The sequence below is a fragment of the Xiphophorus maculatus genome, chromosome 1 (assembly GCF_002775205.1).
Source record: "Xiphophorus maculatus strain JP 163 A chromosome 1, X_maculatus-5.0-male, whole genome shotgun sequence".
Classification (NCBI taxonomy): Eukaryota; Metazoa; Chordata; class Actinopteri; order Cyprinodontiformes; family Poeciliidae; genus Xiphophorus; species Xiphophorus maculatus.
Window position 1 is genome coordinate 3,818,621 of NC_036443.1, and position 22,950 is coordinate 3,841,570.

Here is a 22,950-nt window from a genome sequence, read left to right on the forward strand (position 1 = left end):
TCCAGCTTTGAGAGACCTGGCATGTTTAAAGACAATGCCATATTATTGAAATATATGTCATTTTTCTAAATCTAATAAAATGCTAACAGTCCATCACAAAATAACAAAACATGTTTTTTTGTTTGTTTGCTTTTTCTTCAGAAGGTGCCATGTTTTCCTCAGGTGGTGCGCCTCGCTATTTGTGTATCATTTGTAAAACTTTTTACTTTGTGCAAAAGTATAATTTACAGCAGGTGTCTTCCTGCTTTTGATTATTTACGTTTGGTGATGAGCTCCACGTCTCGGCTGTCCTCACCATCAGCTCAGTCTCTTGGATCCTCCACAGACCGTCAGATTGTACTCAGGTCTCTTTCTTTGGGGCCTCATACAGGTGTGGACATCCTTGGCAGCTGCTTCATTTACTTATACCTTGGGCTGGCTCTGTTTCCCGTCTTATTCAACTACAAGAGCAGGAAGTTTTTGACTTTCAGTTGCCACTTTGTTTGTTAGTATATTTATCTCTGATTGCTAGCTATGAGAAAATGAAAAATAGTGTCTGCTAAGAAATAGGAATGTCTCCACTGTGTCTATTTAGGCTTCAGGCACAAAGCAGAGTTAATTCTAAATCATGATCTACAGCTAAGCCTCCGGCGTAGAAGCCGGGCGTGATGTTAACACATCACTTGAGGGCCGGTGGATATATCAGGGCCTCAGTGATCTGAGAGGCTCTTGGCTCTGTTCTCGCTCAACATGTCAGACTCCTGCAGATCTGTCACTGCCTGGCGGATGGTGTTACTCATGGAAACATTTGAAGACTGCAACTGCTCTCGTGTAACTCTGGGAGAGAATGGTTATTGACAAAGCCACAGGGGCAGTAATATGTGTTTTCCAGGCACAACGTGTCATTTTGTAGCACAATCAAGTAATTGTGTTAACTTTAGACGTTAAACAATTATGACAAAAGAAACATTTGACTTTGTAAATTAATGCCTTGAAATTGGTCCCGTCTCTTTAAAAACTCCTGCTCTGTCTGACACACCACCTTCAATGCCTAGCACCTCTCCAGCAAGGGGTTGGCTAATTGCTGCTGGCTAGTCTGAAGGAGCTGACTGGGGGACCGCTGGCTCTGTGAGGCAGAAACTCAGAAGCTTGGAAACTGCAGCTCTGAGGAGAAGCTGCGTCCGGCAGGCGGCGCTCGGTCCAACCAGGGGCTCTGCTCAGCTGAAAAGTTGCCATTTCCCAAATACGTATGAAAGAATCAAACATAACATAATAACATAATCTAAAGCTCAAAAAAGTTGATTTTACGTAACACTGCCCCTTTAAGGTTCAACACAAAACAAAACCTTATTGTGATTTATGAAAAACGGACAATTAAAAACAGCTTCAGTTTGAGTTATACTTACCGTAAAACAATAATAATAAAAAAAAGATGTCTGTTGGATAAAACAGCTTGTTGTGCTGTGTATCAAACTATATAAGATCTACTAAACATACAGTTTGATACTCAACATCTAAGCTGTTTCCAAAGAAAGCTGCAGAATCTGAGGAGCTCCACCGGATCCCGAAGATTACAGCACAGAGAAAACTGTCCATATGAAGAGCTGAGACGTGCTAAATATGACTTTTATTTCAGTTTGCTTACTACAAAGACAAAATATATGAAGTGGAGATATTGTATAAGAGGAATATAATACAAGGAGTCAGCCTAAAACAGTCGCAAAAACACATACAGTAGCAAGACTACAATACAGATAAAATGTTTTTTTTTGTTTTTTTTTTAACAAACATAAATTCTACAGCTGTAATTAAAAGCTTGTCTAAAACACAACTTGGAAAAATCTAAGTAATCTTTAAAATAGAAAGAAATGACAAAGCGAAATTTATATATTTGCTGGTTTTTTACATTGTATTTACAGTTGAAATTAAACAAAATATGACCAACAACTTCATTAAAGTACAAGATATTACTGAAACTAACTAACTAACTAACTAACTAACTAACTAACTAACTAACTAACTAACTAACTAACTATTGAATATGGAACCAGCACCCCCAGCAGTTAGCTAAATATAGCACATACCCGTGCAGTGAGAAGGAACTACTGTAGTTTAACTGTTTAGTTGTTACTTGTTTACAGTCTAATCTCATTGAATGCAGCGAACCTCCAGAACAGGAACCAACTAACAGGGAAGGATTATCAATGAACACAAACGAGTTCTCAGTCTTCACAGCCAGTATAATAAAGCAGAGAAAATACTGTGACAAAATTCTCCACCACTGCGACAGATGAGGACAAAATCAGAATAAATAATAAGGAATCTAATATTTCAGTAGCATATGTTTAGAAATATCCTAGCATTTATTACAGTAAGTTTGTGTAGTTGAGTAAAAATCGCACAATAAGAATGTGCTAATTTTAACAAAATATAAATATGCTGCGGGGTAATAGATGTAACTCATGTAAATGCACAGTAAAATTAAAACAATGTATATACTGTTATTGTGTATCATGTACTATATTCTTTTCTATTTATGTCATTTTTGTTGTGTTTGTTTTACATTTTAATACTGCTAAAAAGTAAAGCACTTAAGCAGTAGGAGAGAGTCTAATGTGCCAGACTAAGACATTTTATTTTTTAATCACCAGAATGAAATCGTAATAACATGAAAATAAAGTCACAATGTTATGAGAGTAAAATGATTATGAGATAAATGTTTAATGAGTTATGGTGCAGTTAGCTAGTCATGTGACCAGCTCAGCTAGTCCGGTGATAAAAGACGAAATATTTCCTTATTTGTAAAACCAAAGTATAACGTCACAAGATGTGCAAACATTTCTCCTTTTAACTTATTATTTTTGGTGAATAAGTTCTCAAAAAATTACTGCTTCATTCCTCAACTATTATGTCTTTATTCTGGTAATAATATGACTTGATGCTTTGTGTTGACTTTAAAAACATCTTAGCCTGGCTCTAGTACTTTATAGTAAATAAAGCTCTAATGTAAGTTTTGCAACTTCTGGTATGATGTAGATAATTTGAAGACACAAAAGTTTCAGTTTGCCTATAATTCTTGCCAGAAATGCATTCAGCTTCACAACATTCACCTTCTGCATTATTATTAGTTTTCATGTTAAACTGAAGACAGGTTTTTGGGACCATCCATTTTGTCTTTGACCCAGAATTTTGTTTGATTTGAATTTTGACCCAGTTCAGGCTCACCCGTCCTGACCCGGCACCGGGTACTCTTCATCTTTCTGGTCTTTAGGTCCCTCTTCATCGCCATCAGGCGCAGGCTTGGGCCCGTCGTGGAGTTCAGCCGTGGTTTTGGCGTTCTCAGGGCTGGCGTCGATGTCGTCGTAGTTTTCCTGCGAGTCTTCCACTTCGTAGGTCACGCCGTCTGTTCAAAGACAAACAGCTGGCAGTCAGCCGGGTGAATTCAGTGTGTTGAAATTATGGTTGACACTGGATGAAAACTTGCCATCGCTTGGCTTATCAACCCCATGTTGCAGGTCTTGGTCTTTAGCAGCTCGGACCAGGGAGCCCTGAGGTGTGAGAGGCTGAGCCTCGGTCATCTCATCCACGTCGTCGTAGTTGTAGGACCTGTTGCTCTCCACATCTCTCCTCCTCTCCACGTCCGAGTCGGATCTGAACCCTACGTTAAAAGCTCAGAACTCAGAGGAAGGAAGCAAAATGTCTGGCGATTGAATATTAATGGCCGTTCATAAGCTATTCATCTTTGTGCTAAAATTAAGAAAAATAAATTAATTAAAATCTATTGAAATTCACTGTTTAGTTGAACTTACTGCCACGATTAAAGCTTCCCATTTCATCTGATTTGTCGACGTCTTCGTACTCTCCACTGTCCCAGTCCGCTTCTTCCATATCTGCTGCTTCAGAAACAGATTAGAAATTTACCGATGGATTTTAAAACACTAAAACCTAAAAACGTAAATGAAAACACCGGTCAGAAGACTCAAACGCCCAAATTTACACCTGAGTTCAAAACAATCACAGTCCAACGTCAGCAACCTGCTTTCACAAAGTTCCACTGTTGAAAAATGACTAAATGTGACCTTTGACTCTCACCACCAGAGAAAGAAACAATACAAAAAGAATGTTGGCAAAACTAAAAGACTTATTTGAACTTTAAAAGAAGGGCACAAACATTGTTTTTGAGAAACACAATTATTCTCATAATTAAGACTTGTTCTTAGCATGACCCTGAAACTGATTCACAGGAAAGCTGAATCGTTTTCACTTCATCCGGTAAATATTTGATTTTGAAAACAAAGACCATCTCAGCTGTTTTTGAACCTGCCCAGAGTCTGTTGTTACTCACTGTTGAAATAAATGATATATTTTTTCTCTTCAGGTTTTAATTTGAATTGTATGCGCAATGTTAACTTTGCATTTAGCTGTATAGAAGGAGAACCCAGACGTTTCAGACAGACTCTTGTTCAATAAGCAGTTTTGTTTCTCCTAGCAGACGGCTGTCTCTGGTTCTATCAACGCAGAGTTGGATTATAGTGAATGTAACCCACAGAACCATTTACTGACGTTCTGCTTGTTTAACTACAGTGAGAACACTGCATTGTGTTTTCTTGGTCATTACACCGAGGTCCGATTTCAGGAAGCATGAGGACAGACTGCCCTCTAGAGGAAGCACACTGCAGCACACCTTTCTCCTCCAATGCTTCAAACTCTGACTTGGGCTCAGACAGAGCAGCACAGTTGTTGTTGTTGCTTTAGTGGATAAAAACATCCAGTGAGCTTTTGGTGGAAATGGTTTCAGAGTACTTACGTGGCATCATGGATTTCCTGTTCCTCCTCTTAATGCAGTATCGCACAAATGTCACAATCAATGCAACCAGGATGAGAACAATTAGCACGCCAACAATAATGGGAACTGGATTTGTTGGTTCTGCTGGGGGAGATGCTGGTGGTGGCTCCAGGTAACCTGAGATCAGGACAGGAAACAGAAGGAAGGCCATGAGCTGTTATTTCCTTTCTTCCATCTCTGCATCACAACTGAAAGAAAATGTGACCATTGGAATGAAATGCTAAAAGTGACCAGTGAGTATTTGTCCTCTGCTGTAGTTACCTTCACAGAAAAAGGAAGTAGGAGTTTCACATGTGTCCTTTAAGACACAGTAGCGCATGTCTTTGGAGGAGCTGCTGCAGTCGAGACTCTGTTCCATTTTGGTCTTGTAAAAAATAAAACTTCAGTTATATTTTGCCATTATACTTTTAAACTTACAGAGTTTTCCCAGCCTTACTAAGATTAACACTATGAAATGAGCAAGACTCAAATACCTGTAGAAACAGTTACAGGCTTGAAGATTTACCTGCTTATAGACTTTTTTCTTTGGATCAAAATCTCTACAATTTAATTTGTTGCACAACTTATTTGATAAATGTTGTGGAATGTTGGTTGGGCACACTTCCACACGCTTTTCTGGGGCTTTCTGATATTTGATACTTAGCACACCACCACATGTTTCTGTTGTGTTGAACTCCACGTCACCTGCAATTCAAAAAGATATAAAGTCAAATAAAAAGAAAATTAAAAAATCTTGTTGGAAACTTAGACATGGCAGAACAAGAAGTCTTGAGTTCTGTCTGACAAAAAATGTTTACATATATATATATATATATATATATATATATATATATATATATATATATATATATATATATATATAGATAGATAGATAGATAGATAGATAGATAGATAGATAGATAGATAGATAGATAGATAGATAGATAGATAGATAGATAGATAGATAGATAGATAGATAGATAGATAGATAGATAGATAGATAGATAGATAGATAGATAGATAGATAGATAGATAGATAGATAGATAGATAGATAGATAGATAGATAGATAGATAGATAGATAGATATGACATGCTCTTCTGCATGTGGCAGAATGTGGCAGAATAATCTGGTCCTTTCCACCAGATAATCTGAACTCAATGTGTTAGTACATAAATATCATAATGATGAATAAATATTCACTCAGATCTTGCTGCAGGTAATTTAAAATTGACTTTTCCAGTGGACTAAGAACACAAAACAAGTATTTCACATGTCATTTAGTATAGAAGTAAATTCTCAGACAAGAAAAGTAAATAAATAAATAGGGTGGATGAACACTTACGGCTGCAGTAGATAGTCACCGGCCCTTCGTTGCAGTTCCCTTTGGCTCGTTGGCACTGACCAATGAGGTAATTGTGCTTATCACAGCGGATGTGGTAGGAATCCTTAAGAGTTTTACCTTGTTTTTTGCTCAGAGTAGGAATGGCATTGCCTTTTCCCAGCTGTTGGCAAACCATGTGTGAATAATCCGTTTCCCACTGACTTCTGCAGACCGGAACACCATCTATTGACAGCTCTCCAGTCTGTGAAAGCTTCATTTCTGGTTTACCTGTAAGCAAAAGCAGAAAACGTCAAACTGATATTTGTACTGATTGAAGAGCCGACAGGAAAGCATCAACTGTGTCGACTAAACACCCAGTTCTACAAGTTTAAGAAGTAAAAATCATCCTTTGAAAATTAACCTTTGTAATAACTTAGGTTATCGTGGTGTGATTTTTAAAATTTGCTTGATCAGAAATATTAAATGGTGACAAGTAAAAATAGAAGAAATCTGTAACTAAGCCAAATGACCATTAGCCATTTAGTTCTTATTAGAAGCAGAGGAAGTATTCCAATTGAAGTTTACACTAAACTGAAGGTGAACTGTTGCTTCAATAGTGATGTTAAAATTTGACTGCAGATGTTTCCTAAAAATAAAGTGTAGTTGGTGAAAAACAAAAATGCCATAGAAATGATCCGTAGCCTCTGTTTCCATCATGGTTTATTTTCACAGCCACGTTTCTAACACTGTCAGTGAGGCTGTAATTATTAAAGAACAATCCACCACAAAATAAATCTTACCTTCGCATTCAATGTAGAGTTTTGCTGTTTCATTCCGATCTCGTTGCTGTTTCTGTGTCTCACAATCCCAGATATTTGTAGAACTTTTGCATTTAAAAATTCCTTCATACCAATTGTCAGCCTGGAGGAGTTCAATTGAGTTTCTGTATCTTTTGTACTTCCCGCACTTCATAGCATCACACAGCTTTTGCCCCACGTCTTGTGTCAAATTTTGACTGGAGACAAAATTTCTTTTGGGGTCAGATTCTCCGTTGGAGTAAACAACCACGTCTCCTTTACAGACGTCCTCAGAGGACGGCTGCAAAGTGCCAAAGTCTTCCAGTCCCAAAGTCCTCCAGTCTAAGACAAACGGCAGGAATCAGATGAGAGCAGGGCTAAAAAATACTTTAACCGGAAATATTTTGAAGCAAATAAGAATCACACTAACTGGAGCAGCGGAGGCCTCCTAGGTCTGAAGTCTGGCTGTTGCTTTCAAAGGTCTTGGCGGTGACAGTTTTACATTCGGCTACTGTATTTTGTGAACATCCCTGTACTGTGACGACATGACTCAGTTTCGGTCTGGGCCCATAGTAGGCCTTTGAGTCCAGAGCATCGCCACATTCCAGCTGTGCACAGATGGTCTTTTGAGTTGCCTTGTTGTCAAGAGTCGCTTTGCTCACTGGAAACCATTGGCCTTCGTAAGACACCTCGACATTCCCAGAACATTTGTGACGCTCGTTATCCTTATCATTAAATCTTGGTTTAACGCTGTCTGAAACAAAAACGGGCATTTTTGTTTCAATTTGGCTAAAACAAGCAAAAACAATACTACCAGTTTTAACATAGTTATACATTTCATATATATATATATATATATATATATATATATATATATATATATATATATATAAATAAACAAGCCAATACCTTTACAAACAACATAGGCAGGATCCCTGGGTTCTGGATTCCTTGTGGATTCTGGATTCGTCTCCATTTTAACAATGCTGTACTGGGCCATTTTGCTGCTATTTGTCATTTTAAACAGACCTTTGAACTTAATTTCACCGTTTGTATTAGACTTTATTATGGGTGTTAGGATCTCAGTCCCACAGCCGAGTTCTTTACACAGCGCCTCAGACAGCATATCTGACCAATGCCTTCCACTTACATAACCGCTGTCATCTCCTGTAGAAATCTTGACCGCTCCCCAGCACTCGTTCTCCAAAGTCACTGTAATTTTTCCTATTGCGGTGTGGAACACAAAGAATCAAAGCTTAGGTTTTTTTTTCTAACAGTTCCACCAAAAAACAAATGCATTATATACTTATGTAGATAGCATCTGGATTGTGTTCATTACCTTCACATTTCACATGAGCAATAGCTGAATTATTTGAATTAATTTGTTTTTTGTTGCAGTCAAAGATGGACTTGTGATCAGATGAGCAGCTAAACGACTCTCCCCACATGCGATTTTTGTCTTCAGAAAACCTCGGACTGAAGCTTGACGCGTTCCCACAGTGCATCTGCTGGCACACTTTGTTGGCTAACTCTTTATTCCATGTTTCGTTTGACCCCGAGAGCCAATAGAGGTTTTCTTTGTACTCGATCGCCACATAGCCAGAACACGACTGGGGTCCATCCAGAAATAGCAACTTGTTTTCTGTGCAAAACAAAGACAGGAGCCGTGACGGAGGTGCTGCAGCTTTTTTCAGATCAAACCTTGGAATTTTTCATTTCCCTCAAATGAAAACACGTTTCTCATCATGTCAATTAAAATTGTAGTTTTCTTAAAGGGGCATTATTATCTATTTTCCATAAAAATAAAAATAAATGTTTCATATATCAAATACAACTTAAAAGAAATGTTACTTCCTGACTTAACGCCTTGAAATTGGGCCTCTGTCTCTTTAAAATGTCTCCTGCTCTTTCTGAAACTCCGCCTTCAGGAAGTCGTCACAACATGGCTCCTCTATTTTTCCTTTAACAACGTTTTTACCAGAGTGACACTGAGCTCAGCAGACACAGCCCCACCAGGTGTTTGCTAATTGCTGCTGGCTAGTCTGAAGGAGCTGCTCTGTGGGGCGTCTCAGCTGCATCTCAAAGGCAAAGCGAGGTCCACCCAGACGTTTTGCACAGCTGGATGGTTGCCATGAGAGACTAACATGCATGAAAGAATCAAAGCAACACTCCAGTTATGTTTTTGATGAGGAAATATCATTATGGCATGACATGAAGCTCAATTTAATATAATACTGCTCCTTTAATTGCAATCCTAATATGTCGTACCACATTATATCTAGGTAACAGTCCATTTAATGAAGGTGTTAAAAAGTTCAACCTTGATTACACAAATATTCTAATAATAACAGTAATCCAAATATTTGTCTCAATTAAACTAATACTTCGTTGTTGCACCTTTGGATTCAGTCTCACAGTTGAGTCTGTTTTAGAGGGAGCCTGTCAGGAACCTGCATGAAGATGTTCCACTCTACCCTGGATATCAAAGGGGAGGGGTGAGTACGAGAGTGATTGACAGCACTAAGACCCTCCTCTTGGTTTCTGGTGTCTTTCTCCCATTAGTACTGGATTATCTGTCTCCAATTATACTGTCATGGCATACTGATCATTTTTATAATTATGTAAAAAAATCATATTTTTGTAAAAGTTACATACTGCAGGTTTAAAGAGACATTGGACTATTTTCCCTGGTAAATTGAATGAATGAAGTAACTACAACTCCTTTATCAAATAATTGATGTTATTGTAAATGTAAAAAAATGATGAAGAATTGAAAATATCAGCGGTGGGGCTAGAGTAGAATTTGAAATGGGCCCAGTAAGTTAAATTAAACTTATTAGTTATTCTCACACACATGCAGGGTTGTTTCTTTAGCTTCCTGCAGGCTTTCTGTAGACATTTCACATTCTATTATCACTACCAGAAACATTTCTGGATGTTTCTGGTAGTAACGGTGTTAAAGTGTTAAAATAGCAAACAAAAAAGGCGGGAATAAAACTCACCATTGCAAATTAGCTGCACTGCTTTCTCATTCCTATTTTGGTTGTTGGTTTTAGTGGTTTTACAGTCAGTCAGGTTTTTATCAGCCTCTTTACAGCTGAAGGTTAGCATAGCAGCAGTGCCCTGGCTGAATTCATCAGAATCCAATTTGTCTTTTCCTGCATCCCCACAGTCCAACAGCCTGCAGGCGCGTTGTGTATAACTAGCATCCCAGCCTTCCTTACTGACCCTTTTCCACTGGCCTTCATCCTTAACTTCCAGTAGACCAGCACACTTTCCAGGGCCGTCCTGCAGTCGGACTTCTAGACTTGCTGTACCACGAGGAAAACAGAAGGTTAAAAGCACTGAAAACCATCTTTAGACAGCCAGAGATGTCACGGTGTTGCTTCAAAGCTTTCTGATCGGAGGTCCCACCTTGACAGACGACATAGGGAGCAGACGTGCACTGTTGGTGGCGATGTTCGGCCCTGCAGTACCACAGGGACGACTCGCCGCCTGTGCACTTCACGTGGTTCATTATCCCATCTTTTCTGTTCATGGTTTTCATTTCCATTTTAATCACCTGAAAGAAATGTAATGGCAGCTTTCATGTGCTTTTAATAAACTGAAAAGACAAAGAGGTTGATTGTTTCAAAACACAAAAGAATAACATGCAATGAAGAGAATAATGTCTCAGTAACATGTGGACTGCTGATGCTTAATTGAACAGAGATGGCTTAGCAAGGTCATATTCAATGACAATAAGATTTTTTAGGCCTTTAATTAAGCCTTAAAAATCCTGATTAAATGAATAATTTAACCTACTTATGTCTTGTTTTTTTTTAAGAAAACGGCCTGTCAAAATGATTAATACCCTTCTCAATATTCAGTTCTATTTTTCACTGATATCCAGACAAATCATCTGGACTGCAAAGACAAATCTGCCGAATGTAGGAGAAATATAGAACCTGAAGTATTTGGAGGTCCTGATGTTGATCTTCACTCTCAGATTCTCTATCAGATTTAAGTTTGGACTCTTCCCGAGTCGCTCTAAAGCGTTAATATTGGTTTCAGTTGAAAGAAATGTGCTGGACACAACCTAATATCACGGTCAACCTTAATCTATCAGGGTTATGAATAAGTTTGGGCTTCACTATATCAATCCTAATGATGACAGAGACCAGCAAGTTAACCCTGAAGACTCACCTTCCCACATTTCAGTTCTTTGCAGACCATTTCATATTCTTTCTCAGTCCAGTCATTACCACAAACATGTCTTTTCTTATTATCACTTTGTATTTTGACGTAACCATAACACTTGGTTTCTTTGTCACCGTCATCTGTCAGAAAGACTTTCACCTGGTCTGTGTTTAGAAAGAGAAGTCAATTAAAACAGGAAAAAATAAAAGAAATAAGTGCAAAATACAGCTCTTATAATTTATTATTTTCAACAAGTAAATGAATGAACAGGAAGGGAGCTGATCACAAAATCACAAATAAAACTATTTTTGCTAAATATGAACTGGATCACCTGTGCAATTCACATGGTCGCTTGTGGCGTTCTGTTGAGAGGGCTGAGAGTTACCGCAGTGCAGCTTCTTACACAAGTCAGGAATCGTTTTCTGGTTTTCAGTGGGTTTCCACTTGCCGTCCCCCTCCTCTTCCAGCTTCCCAGCGCAAACGTTGGACTTCTTTCCTCTCAGCTGTAATCTTTTGTGGCCTGAAAACCAGTCAAGGGATTTACAGCCGCTTCGGTCTCGCAACGTGTTGCACAGACCTTGTCGGCATCGCACAGTGTTTGTTACCTTCGCAGCTGACCGCTGCAGGCCCAGCGCACGTTGAGGAGAGTGATTCTACACACTGCCACAGATGTTTCACGTTCTGAATGCCTGCGCAGTTTATCAGCGCCCGGTGCTGCGAACTCATGAATTTTTCCGTCGTCATCCACTGAGAGGTCACCTTTTTTCCGGGCCCCTTACAGCCAGGAAGGCTGTTACACAAACGTGTGGCATCGTCTTCTTCTGCATTCATGAAAATAGTTATAGAAAGATGGATTAAAAGTTCAAAAGTAATTCATTTCTGAGTGATCATAGAGCATCATTTCAAGAGCTAGGGTGCTCTTGAAATAATCTTCTGCAAACAAATATTTTGCTTGCAGAGGAAGAGTGCAAATAAAATATTAAAAACTCAAAAGCTCTACTGCAAAAATGTTGCAGGAAAATGCTAGTTAGTTAAACTGATAGTTTCACGTTTTTTTCTCCACATGTAAAAATGATTAAGATGTGTTTGAAATGACAACGTTGACTTTGATATAAAGTATTTTTTTTTTAAAATACATACTGAAGTAATTTCACAATAACTTTTTGTGATGTTACTTGTTGCTTCTGATCAAAGAAACTTTTATACTTGGAAACATAAAAGTGTGTATTTTGTTGTGGGCAGTGTTGGGGTTTGTTGTTTTTTTCCTTTTTGAACCTTCATTTCATGCAATATCTAAGAAAAATAGCCCGCCCAGAATGATCAAAAGTAATGTTGGCGGATAAAATAAAAAAGAAATTACTTTGGTCATTATTTTAGAAAGGTGACGATATGTCAGCCCTTATGTGAGTCATTCAATAATGTGACAATAATAATAAAAATAAATAAGAATACAGTAGGACAATAACTTTCTCCACAGCGTAACCGACCCGGACCCCTCCAGCCACAACGTGACGATTTTTCCTCTGAACTGTTTTACAGATTCGTGTTTTACTGGGAGGATCTGGGAGGTGAGGCTCTTACCAAACCCATCACTGCAGACGTAACCAGTATGATTCTCCGTAGGTGACTGAATCGTGTACATGACCGCTCCTTCACACTTATGTTGTTCCAAGTGGAAGCTGATGTCATCTAAAAAAAAATAAAAAAGGTTAAAAACACTTTCAGGATTTTGAAACAGAATATTGGACTTCCTTTGGTTAGGTTGTCCATGAATACGTGTAATGGGAATTATCGAAGACTTACATGAGCATGTGATTTTTTTCACCGTGGGCTTTCTGTAGAAGCTGACCTTTGGACCGGGCCAACCGTCACAGTCCCACAGACTTGCTTCGTCTCCTCTGCATTCCAGTTCATTCAGCCAGACTGTGCTGTTGAAGGCCCTGTACACGTTTGATTTTCTCACTGGTCGTCCACAGTGAGTGCTTCTGCACACCACTTCGTCAGTTTTTTCGTTCCAATTTTTATCTCCGACATGGCCCATTTCGTTCCCATAATAAACCTCCACGTGTCCTTCACAGGGGTTATCGTTGTTTTCGCTCCGTAGGATGATCTTCCCTTGGTTTGGATCTGGTTTAAGAAGGAGAGGTTTATGAAGCAGGAAAGCATTTTTGTTTTTTGTTTTTTTTTCTGAGAGAAGCAGCATCACACATCGGCATCCTGTTCAAAACCAATCTGTGTTTTGCACCAGTCACAAGTTTTCATCCATCTGCAAGTCCAGTCAGAATAGTAGGCATGTTCAAGCCCAGCCAGGGGGGGTTTCTGACCGGGCTTAAATGTTCTCCTCATGCAACGTGAGGGTTCTGTCTGGGCTGCCGAGTGCAAACTTTCAGTCAAAAATTAATCAGTAAACAATCTAAATATTTAGTTAGGACGCTAAATATTTAGTTTCACGCTAAATTTTTAATTCAGAGCTAAATATTAAGGTAATATACAAATTATTGGAAGTGGACTACCAAAATAAAAGCTGGTTTTTGGTGAGTCTTTATCATCGCTACTTCTCCTCTCGACTTGTACAACATTTCAGCTTAAAACGAAAGACGTTTCACTGGCAATGCAGACATTTACCAGCAGGTAGACATGATGCTGAAGTGACTCAGCCTCAGCACTGCAGCAGGAGAAGTTCGCAACGTCCAGCTTTTATTTTGATAGTTCACTTCTGTTAGTGCTGAGCTAAATACTTAGATTGGAGTTAAAAAAAAATTAAGTTACTCACTAAATATTCAGTTTAACGCTAACTAAATATTTAGTTTTATCTTACTAAATATGTAGTTTGAAGTTAAATATTTAGCTTGCTAACTAAATATTTAGTCTCAAGCTAATCATTTATATTTCTAACAAAATATTTAGTTTAAAGCAAAAAAATGTATTTGAATATTGAATATTATTCGTAAAGTAGGTGGATACATGGATGGATGGATGGATTAGCAAAAAGTGGAGACATTTATACATGAAACCCATTTATTTTAAATATCTGAGAATTCAAATCTTTTTTTGTTTCATTTGTGTGTTGTTTTTTTTAAACCATCTCCATAAAAATTCCATAAAAAATTTATTCAAAATTTTATTTACAATTGTATTTAAAATTTTGAATAAAAATTCAAAAGCCTTCCTTACACTAATTAATTTTGACTTATTTCCTTGTACACTATTTTTCCAGACAATAATTCATTTGTGTTCACAGAAACTTTAGAGTTTGACTGATTAGTGACACGCACAAAAAATAATAAAATAATGAAATAAAAAAAATAAGTAAAAAAAACCTCAGCTTTTATGCTGGCAAGCTTTAGGTTTCATTACTAGGCATGTCATTGTTTATTTTAAAATAAATTCTTTGCAATAAATAATAGCATTTTAAAGCAATAAACTCTCACTTTCTAAGTATAACGTGTCAAATGTTTACATACTTTCATCATGGGAAATAAGTTTGATCGGTTTAGGCTTAATATTAAGCTTTTTTTTTAAATTATGAGAAATTATTATACAAGAAACCGTTGTAATCAATAAAAAAAGGCACTCTGTACATACGTTTGAATTTATTTTGTTCTATGTATAATATGCACAGTCAAAAATTATACATACATGCCTCAAGATGTATATAAAGCTCAGATATGAATTTTATAATTTTATAATTTTAATTTTATAAGATAAGAATAACCTTAAACAGGAAAGTGGGTAATGAGAGAGGGGGAGACATGCGGCAAAAGTCATCAGGCTGGGAATCAAACCGCCGACGGCCGCATCAAGGACTCAGGCCTCTTTGTAAGTTGTGCGTAACCACAGCAACCCGATAACACTTCTTCTCAACTATCCCTTAGAATCGACTTTTTGTAGTCAATAATATTTTTCTTATATAATTCTGGCTGAATATTTGAGCTCACTTCTTGACAGAAGAACTAAAATCGAAGTAAATATTTATATTTGTGTATATGTTTGAATACTGACTGGTTCAATAAATGGCGCCAATTTAACGATGGGGCCCATCGGTGGGAATCAGACATTCACACCGATGTTTAGAGTGAATCTAAACTTCTGCCTGTGAATGAACATGTTTTAATATCGACTGAAATAATAATGAAAAAAAATAAACCTCAAATATTTAACATTTAGCTCATAATGTTGAAAACTACTAGATAAAGAATTCCATATCTGTGTAAGTTTCTGTTCAAATAGAGAAAATTACTTATTACCTAAGACTGCCATATTATTAATTAATAATAATATTGTATATTATGACTTTTAAAAAATATATTTTTAAAATTTAGTTTTATTTAAAAAAAATTAACAACAAATAATGTAATAATGTTCTAATGTCCAAACGTTAGAACTTTTGTTGTTAATTGTAATATGATCAAACAAAATCTGCGGATGTTTAATAATGTGGTTAAAACACTTATATTTAATAAACACTATAAAGCCAAGCTGATTTCCAGCCGCTTTGCAAGATGAAATAAACTTTAGTGTAATAGACATCTTAAGGAAAAACAATCATAAACCACCCTTCTGTTTTACGTGACATATATATTTTTGGCAAATTAAAATTTTTAGAGGTTTTTCTTAGTCTAAAATGACTCTTACAGTGAATATTTCTGCTGGTAAATAAGATGAACAACCTTCACTTGTCTTATTTTATCATTACTCTGCAAAAGCACAAAATCTCACAAAGTATTTTTGGTCTAGTCTGCAGTGCAAATATCTTAATACACTTGAAATAAAACAAAACTCATTAAAAAACAAACCCTTTTCAATAATTCCTTAAGGAATTATTGACTTAAAGCAACCTATCCAGCATCTTGGTGGAACGTTAGTTGTAAGTCAGTTTTGTCTTATTTCAAGTGTGCCATGATATCGGCCCTAGAAACCAGACCAAAAACACTTTTGGAGATTTTTGCAGTGTAATGTGAAAAAAAAACAAATATTCTCTTTGGAATTCAGGATCAAGTGTAACTTCTGTCACAAATGAAAAGCAAAGATAAAATCGTAACTCGCCTGCTGAGCCCACCGGCCCGAAGTGAGCGAAGGTGTGGAGGAGCAGAAGGAGGAACCACATCGTCGCCACGGCGCAAAGCCACTGAGGTCTGATGATGATCTGCTCCACTTTATATTGACAAGGAAACGCCCGCCGCCATGCTGCAGCAGCAGACGGCGCTGCTTTTAACACTTAGATGCAGCTTGGAAGAAAAAGGTCCAAACTTTTCTAGTTGTTGTTTTTTTTTTCACCAAAATGTGCAGACAAATTTAACATAACTCAAGCGTCATAGAAAGTATACCAACTCTAAATGTCAATCATAACTTCAATTATTAACTGTGATGATAAATGACTGGAGACGTGAGGATGTGAGAAATCTTGTATAACCTTAGAAAGGTTTTAACAAAGTCAGGCTATGAATTCAACACGTACACACACGTCATTTATTAACATTTATGAAAATATCACAAACAGACAACACATTATTGACGTGATGAGCTGTAATTTATTGACGTACCAACTATTTTTTTTAATTGTTGCTTTTGTTCTGCAGCTAGCAACATTTTTGCTATTTGTGTAAGACTAAACAATATCGATTTATTTCATAATTATTCACTAATTTGCGGTTTATACTCAAATTATGGATTATGGGTAATTCTGTTATAAAGCAAAAGCAAATTTCATCTTGTATTCAAAAGAAGAGTGAATAGATAAGAAAAAAAATCCTTCTGTTTTTGCCTAAACACTGTTTGTTTTGACAAACGTGTCATTAAATGAAGATATTGACAGACATGATACGAAAGAGATGATAATTATGAACTTATGAACGATAAAATAAAAATCATTTTTGTTGGGTGTCTGGCTAAACAGCAGGTAAGCACTAAACCTAAAAACCGACATAATATTAAAGTTAAGATTATTTAATTATTCTTATTTGTTTCACCACAATCAAAATGCAACATAAGACACTTTATTTAACATGACAAATTAAAAATGTATGAAAAAAATGTATAAGGAATAATGAAGATGTTATTCCAAAATAAGTTTTGGAATATTTTATCATTTTTAAATGTCTAAATAAAAATTTTTATAACATCAATTATGTTATATAAAAATAAAATTTTTGCTGTGACACCAATTCATTGTGTTCTGTGTCTCATTCTTGTTTTTCAGTATATTAATTTTAATGTAAACTTCCTCATTTGTCTGCTTGTGTTTCTGTTGTTTGGTTGGTTATTTTATTTTTATTGATTTTTCCTCGTTCTATTATCGGGTTCGTTATTTTGCAGATCAATACCCTTACTTGATTTTTGTCAGTCTGTAATGCTTATTGCAGACACACGAATTGGTGAATAAAAAATATAGAAAAAATAATAATAACATTAATTCATTAACCGACCAACTTAATATTTTATTGTGATTGTATTTAAAATAAATTAGGATTTTTTTTTTTTAAATTCAACATTTTCTTTGTTAATAAAATGATAACAACAATAATTATTATTAGATCAGGTCTATCGGTTTTGTATTTGTTTCACCGTTTTCTGTGATATTCCCGACACCAGACAGGCGTCCGATTTAAAGCCTGAAGACGTTTCAGCAGAGCAGTTGGAGATGAAGCCAGTCAAATGTCACATTACATCAGAGAAATGTCAAACTATTAATATTCCTACAGAGGAAAGAATATTTGTGAGGGGTTAAAAAATGATCAGCATCCTGCTTCATGTTATCAGAAGGCATCAGGAAATGAGAAAAAAAAATGTAATAAAGATTTTAAAGTGTGTGTGACTTAGTCAAGATAAAGACGTTCATGTCAGATCAGGAGGAAGTTGAGCGCGAATCCAAAATCCATTTTGTTTGCTTTCTGTGTGTTTGCTGCATTTACGCAAGATGATGGATACCTGATTTCATCTCGGAGTTCTGCAGCACGAGGTTAAAGAAGGTGGATCAATTCTTATCATGATCGAAGTAATGACATGTCGTAACATTTGATTATTCTTACGCGGATGCAGAAACCTTCCGTTCAGAGCTGAAGTTAAAAAACTTCAAGTGAAACAAAAATCATTCGATCATAAACACCCCCAACAGTTCATATCTTAAATATACCAACCAAATATGATGTTTTCTTGACATTACAGCCACACATTTCCATCCATTCTACCTGTTTTCTAAGTGATAGACAAAAACAAAGCAGCCCATAAATGTCAAAGTCAAAAGAAAAGCTTGCTTGGCTCTCAACACATTCTACATATGAAGTCTGATAATCTGTTGTTTGAGCAACAAGACAGTTCAAAATGCTTCACACCACAAAATATCATACAGTCACCAAACTAGCATAAACATTATATTTGTCAAACACTCAAGCAAATATACATCAAATATGCTGACCAATGTCTGCGACAGACAAAATGCTGCTCAACAGAACCTCTTTTCACAAAACCTGAACCATCCATGACCGACAGATAGTGAACATGGAACAGCATCCATGTTGTCTCAGCATGGAATGACTTTGAGTTGTTAAAGTCGCAGCCGATTCTGATCGAAAATTTCAAACGCCAACTTTACAAATACTGTTAAAAAATGCTAAATGCATTCAGAGTGGATTTCTAAAATATCATATTTACATCAACTCCAATCTGACATAGTAGTTTGTATTCAAAGTTGGATTTATTTGATTTGTTTGTGTTCCTCTGAACTCTGTTGGTTTTTAAATAAGACTTTACACTCAAACACAGATTACTTCAACAAAGTCAAGAAATTGTGAAGAAGAGAAAATGTGAATTTAATCATTAAACTCTTTGGAATTTACTGTTGCAAAACACAAGCACTGTGAGATATAATTTAAAGTATAAATTATAGTCTCAGATTTAGCTCCTTTTCAAGAAAAAAAATGTATGCCTAAATTTGCATTCCTTTTATTTCTAAATATGTACAAATGGGATTAGTTCATTTTTACTCCATTTCCCCCTTTTTGTTGTTTTTATTTCCACATCTTTGATGTTTAATGTAATTTTATATATTTTGCTGTATACCTTAAAAAAAACTCTAAACACAGTAATATTTTTGATATTCTTCTCAATACAAATTTCAAATTCATGTTATACATTGCAGAATAACAAACTATTAAAATTTTAACACATACTTACATTTTTCATATTATATCTTTTCTAGCATTTCTGATGGTTTTTTAATGCAAACAGATGCATAACTATTACTATTATTATTATTATTATTATTATTATTATTATTGTTAAACTGTAAATTAAGAATAAACTCAAAGTCTGATCTGACTCCCTGAACACATGTAGAAAAATAGTTTTCTGTAGCAGCATGAAACTCATATATTCTTGACTGATTGATAAAAAGTTCAAATATGTGAACGTATGGCCATATTGTACAAATTATGACATCTCTGAGAGTCAAAAATCCCCCCCCCCCCCCCACCCCCCACCACACATTAAAAAAAGTGTTATTTTAGCAGAGGGTGTGAAACGCCTTAACTCTCTACCACTGAATATCACAGCCGAGCTTCCTGGGTGTCTGATCCTCTCAGAGCCGACTTGACCACATGTTTTCCATTTATCGGCGCGGCGATCAGAGCTGATGCATAACCACGGCTGTGTGACGGGGAGCCAGTTTAGCAGAAACCAAGCCACAAACCAGATCTTCTATCTCGGCAGGAAACGCAGATCTTACGCTCGTTTCTTCCTCACATGCATTCTCAGGAAACATGAACGCATTCACTCTTCACTGCGCTTATTAAAACTTAAGTGTCACACAGATACTTATGAGGCTTTTATGTATTTACCTTCATGTTCATTTCCACCCTTTTTGAAAAATCTGACTTGAAACTGCGTGAAAGGGCATTCCGAACTAAACAGCGTGACATTTACAGAAGTATCGTTGCAGGAAAATTCCTCTCCGTAGAAATATGACCTATAAAACAACAAAAAAACAAATCTGAATGTTTCATTTACTCCCTAGAGTAAAACAACCTGATAGTGACTGATGCTGAAATGTAGCTTCGCTTTTAACCTGATCCAGCAAAGACATGAGGGAACAGGTACAGGTAGTCTGTAAAAATGAACATGTGCAAAAATAAAGGCAGAACAAATTCATAAAGATTTCAGTGAGAGTATTTATTAAATAGACTGATGAGAGTATTTATTAAATAGACTTATATCACATATAAGACAGAATTGCTCTATGAATTTGGAGACATACAACCCATCTGACTTTGAAAAAAAATTACAGAGATTTTTTTTAAATCAAAAGTTCTGAAAGTTTCATAAAGGAAAATATAGTGAGAACGGTGGATCAAATTTTATAGGAGAGATATTTCTGCTCAGCTTTTAGCAAGATGGTAGAAAGAAATTACATTTGTTTTGTCCAGAGGTGTAAGAGGTCGACTTTTTTTAGCTGCTCAGATTTGACTAAAATGAAACCTTTTAAAACGCAACTAAATTTTATTTGAAAAAAAGCCCCTTTTACACGTCAGACACCACAAAACACGAGACAGAAAAATGCAGAAGGAGAGATAAAACAGCCTACATGTCACATAAAACTAATTAAGTCATTCTGAATAAATGTGTCTTCAGATGCTAAAAACACTGGATGCTGGATACTTTATGCAAAACTAAATATCTAATCCTTGAGAAAAAAACCATCTGCATAATTAATTTAATTGTCTTTTTCTCTTTTTTTGCTCAAAAGCTTGATGAATCTCTATCGAAGTTCTGCAAACGTATTTATTTTTTGAAATCCTGCTTTGTGTAAAACATTTTAGACAAAAATTAGATGCATTCCTCCCTGTTTACACAACCATGAGAAACATTGTGATTACCGTGATACTGGAATAAAAAACACAATGTGAAACCGTAACTATAAATAAATTCTACTTTTTTGTGATCTTATTAAAGTTACAGATTAATTTTAAAATATTTATATATTTAATGTAGTTTTTGTGTTAAAGGTTCTGGGTTTTATTTTGTAGCTGTCAGACATTTTTCGGTGCCGTTCTTAATTAATAGGAGAAGCAAATACCACATCAATAATTCTTTTGCATAATGATAGATTTTTCTAATCTTTTAAAACTGCATTTATAAATATTTATCTTCAGATGTTTTAAAGGTGGACATGGAGACGTTGTGTATCAACCATATTAGGTTAGAGAAGGTCATTTTATTTCTATAGCACATTTTCAGCAACAATGGCAGTTCAAAGTGTGAAGTAGATTCCTAAAGCAGTGAGCTTTAAATCTTACTGTGCTGGGTCTGCTTGGTTCTCTGACTTTATTTAAAATGGTTTTTTTTTTCTTGTTTATATATATATATATATATATATATATATATATATATATATATATATATATATATATATATATATATATATATATATATATATATATGAAAATTATCATATATTTATTATGATAGCATATTTCTGTCTTTTTTCATTCATTTAGGACAGTCTTAGATTTTTTCATTGTTTCTTTGACTTTTTTCTTTTTCATAAATTTTTGTTCAGTTTTAATCTGAATTCTTTTCTCGGTTCCTGTTTCCATAAAAATTCTCTTATTTCCGCACTAATTTCTAGTTTAAATAAATAATCAATGCTGAATATGTTTCCTTCAGCTACGACCTTTATTGAGTCAAAGTGTGTTACCCAAGTTATGGAACACAGGTATGACAGCGGAGACAGTTGGGGGGTCAATGCATGAAATGACTGAGGTTCATGTGAAATGTGAAAGTTCTGAATAATCCTATGGACTCCCACCTTTCACACTTCCCCAATTTCTTCTGATAAAAACCTGTGCGCGAATGTGCGTGTGCATGTGTGTGGGCGTGTGTGTGTGTGTGTGTGTGGGCGTGTGTGTGTGTGTGTGGGCGTGGGTGTGTGTGTGTCTACAGCGAAGGTGGTGACCTTTGTGTTCATTGGAGGCAAAGCTAACTCTTCTGGCTGGTAAACAGGAGACGCTACAGTTAAACCCCACATTATTCATACTGGTGGCAGATTAAAGTGTGAGGAAATCTTTTTATTTTACCAACACTTTTCTTCTCACTGGACGTAATATGAAGGTTTTTTAGCTTCCCAACTAGAGTCTGTACTTGATTCTGAGGTCAGAATTCCCACTCAAAGCTGGGAGCAACTCCGACTACTTCCAGTTATGATTTATGAGAGAGACTTCATGTTCCAATATGGCCGCTCCTCACCTGACCAGAGGTGGAAACATGTCTATTTTACAAGGCGCAGGTGTAAATTAAAAGTGTTTTTTGCTTAAAGAAAGTTAAACTTAAAATGAACTTTCTTTAAGCAAAACCTTAATGCCGACTCATTAACTGGAACACCGTTCTGACGTCAAACCCAGTTAACTGCTCTGTCCAAACTAATTCAATTTGCCTCCATTTTCTTTCCGTTCTCATTAGATGAGGTCCAGGTACAAACACAAAGAACATCTTTTCAAAAGGATAAACTGAAATGTGTAAATCTGACACAAAATTTTTTAAAGCAAATATGGAACCTGGTCATAAAAACTGTTCAAGACTTTGATCTTTAATCTTGTGTTTTTAACGATGCATAAACTGAAAATACAAACATAACTCACATCCTAATAGCCAGACTGCAGTACTCTGCCGTGAAAAACGATTTTTTAAGTCCGCCACTTTCAGCCTTTCAAGAATGAATGGAATGTTTAAGCTGAGTCAGTTTAAAGCAAGACTTGGACTAGGCCTCTCCACAACCTTTCTTTATTTTCTTCTTTCTAAAACTGATATATGAAGTTGTGATTTGAAAAAACAAAGGTGGATAATTCAAATCAAATC

The 22,950-nt window shown here is 36.0% G+C and overlaps 1 protein-coding gene across 2 annotated transcripts; it reads right to left on the reverse strand.

Moving 5' to 3' along the window:
* Positions 1–1,591: 1,591 nt before the first annotated feature.
* On the reverse strand, positions 1,592–16,226 carry LOC111609860 (scavenger receptor cysteine-rich type 1 protein M130-like). 2 transcript variants are annotated; one of them, XM_023340687.1, is made up of 19 exons: positions 16,150–16,226; positions 12,907–13,230; positions 12,685–12,792; positions 11,709–11,924; positions 11,435–11,623; positions 11,110–11,267; positions 10,339–10,486; positions 9,927–10,235; positions 8,264–8,566; positions 7,834–8,148; positions 7,355–7,678; positions 6,928–7,266; positions 6,149–6,415; positions 5,331–5,509; positions 5,087–5,189; positions 4,787–4,942; positions 3,789–3,872; positions 3,464–3,637; positions 1,592–3,382 (listed from the first exon to the last, which is right to left on the reverse strand). In XM_023340687.1, the coding sequence occupies exons 1-19, from the start codon at positions 16,208–16,210 to the stop codon at positions 3,201–3,203; spliced, it is 3,939 nt and encodes a 1,312-aa protein (XP_023196455.1). In that variant the 5' UTR covers positions 16,211–16,226; the 3' UTR covers positions 1,592–3,200. The 2 variants fall into 2 exon arrangements, with proteins under 2 accessions (XP_023196455.1, XP_023196450.1); XM_023340682.1 differs by having other exon boundaries at positions 3,789–3,875.
* Positions 16,227–22,950: the final 6,724 nt, after the last annotated feature.

Coding starts and splice junctions, on each gene's coding strand:
- LOC111609860 (XM_023340682.1), bottom strand. CDS start 16,210: ATGTGGTTCCTCCTTCTGCTCCTCCACACCTTCGCTCACTTCGGGCCG. Junction 12,793..12,906: donor GAAAAAAATCACATGCTCAT/GTAAGTCTTCGA, acceptor ATTTTTTTTTAG/ATGACATCAGCTTCCACTTG. Junction 5,510..6,148: donor GGTGACTATCTACTGCAGCC/GTAAGTGTTCAT, acceptor TTTGAATTGCAG/GTGACGTGGAGTTCAACACA.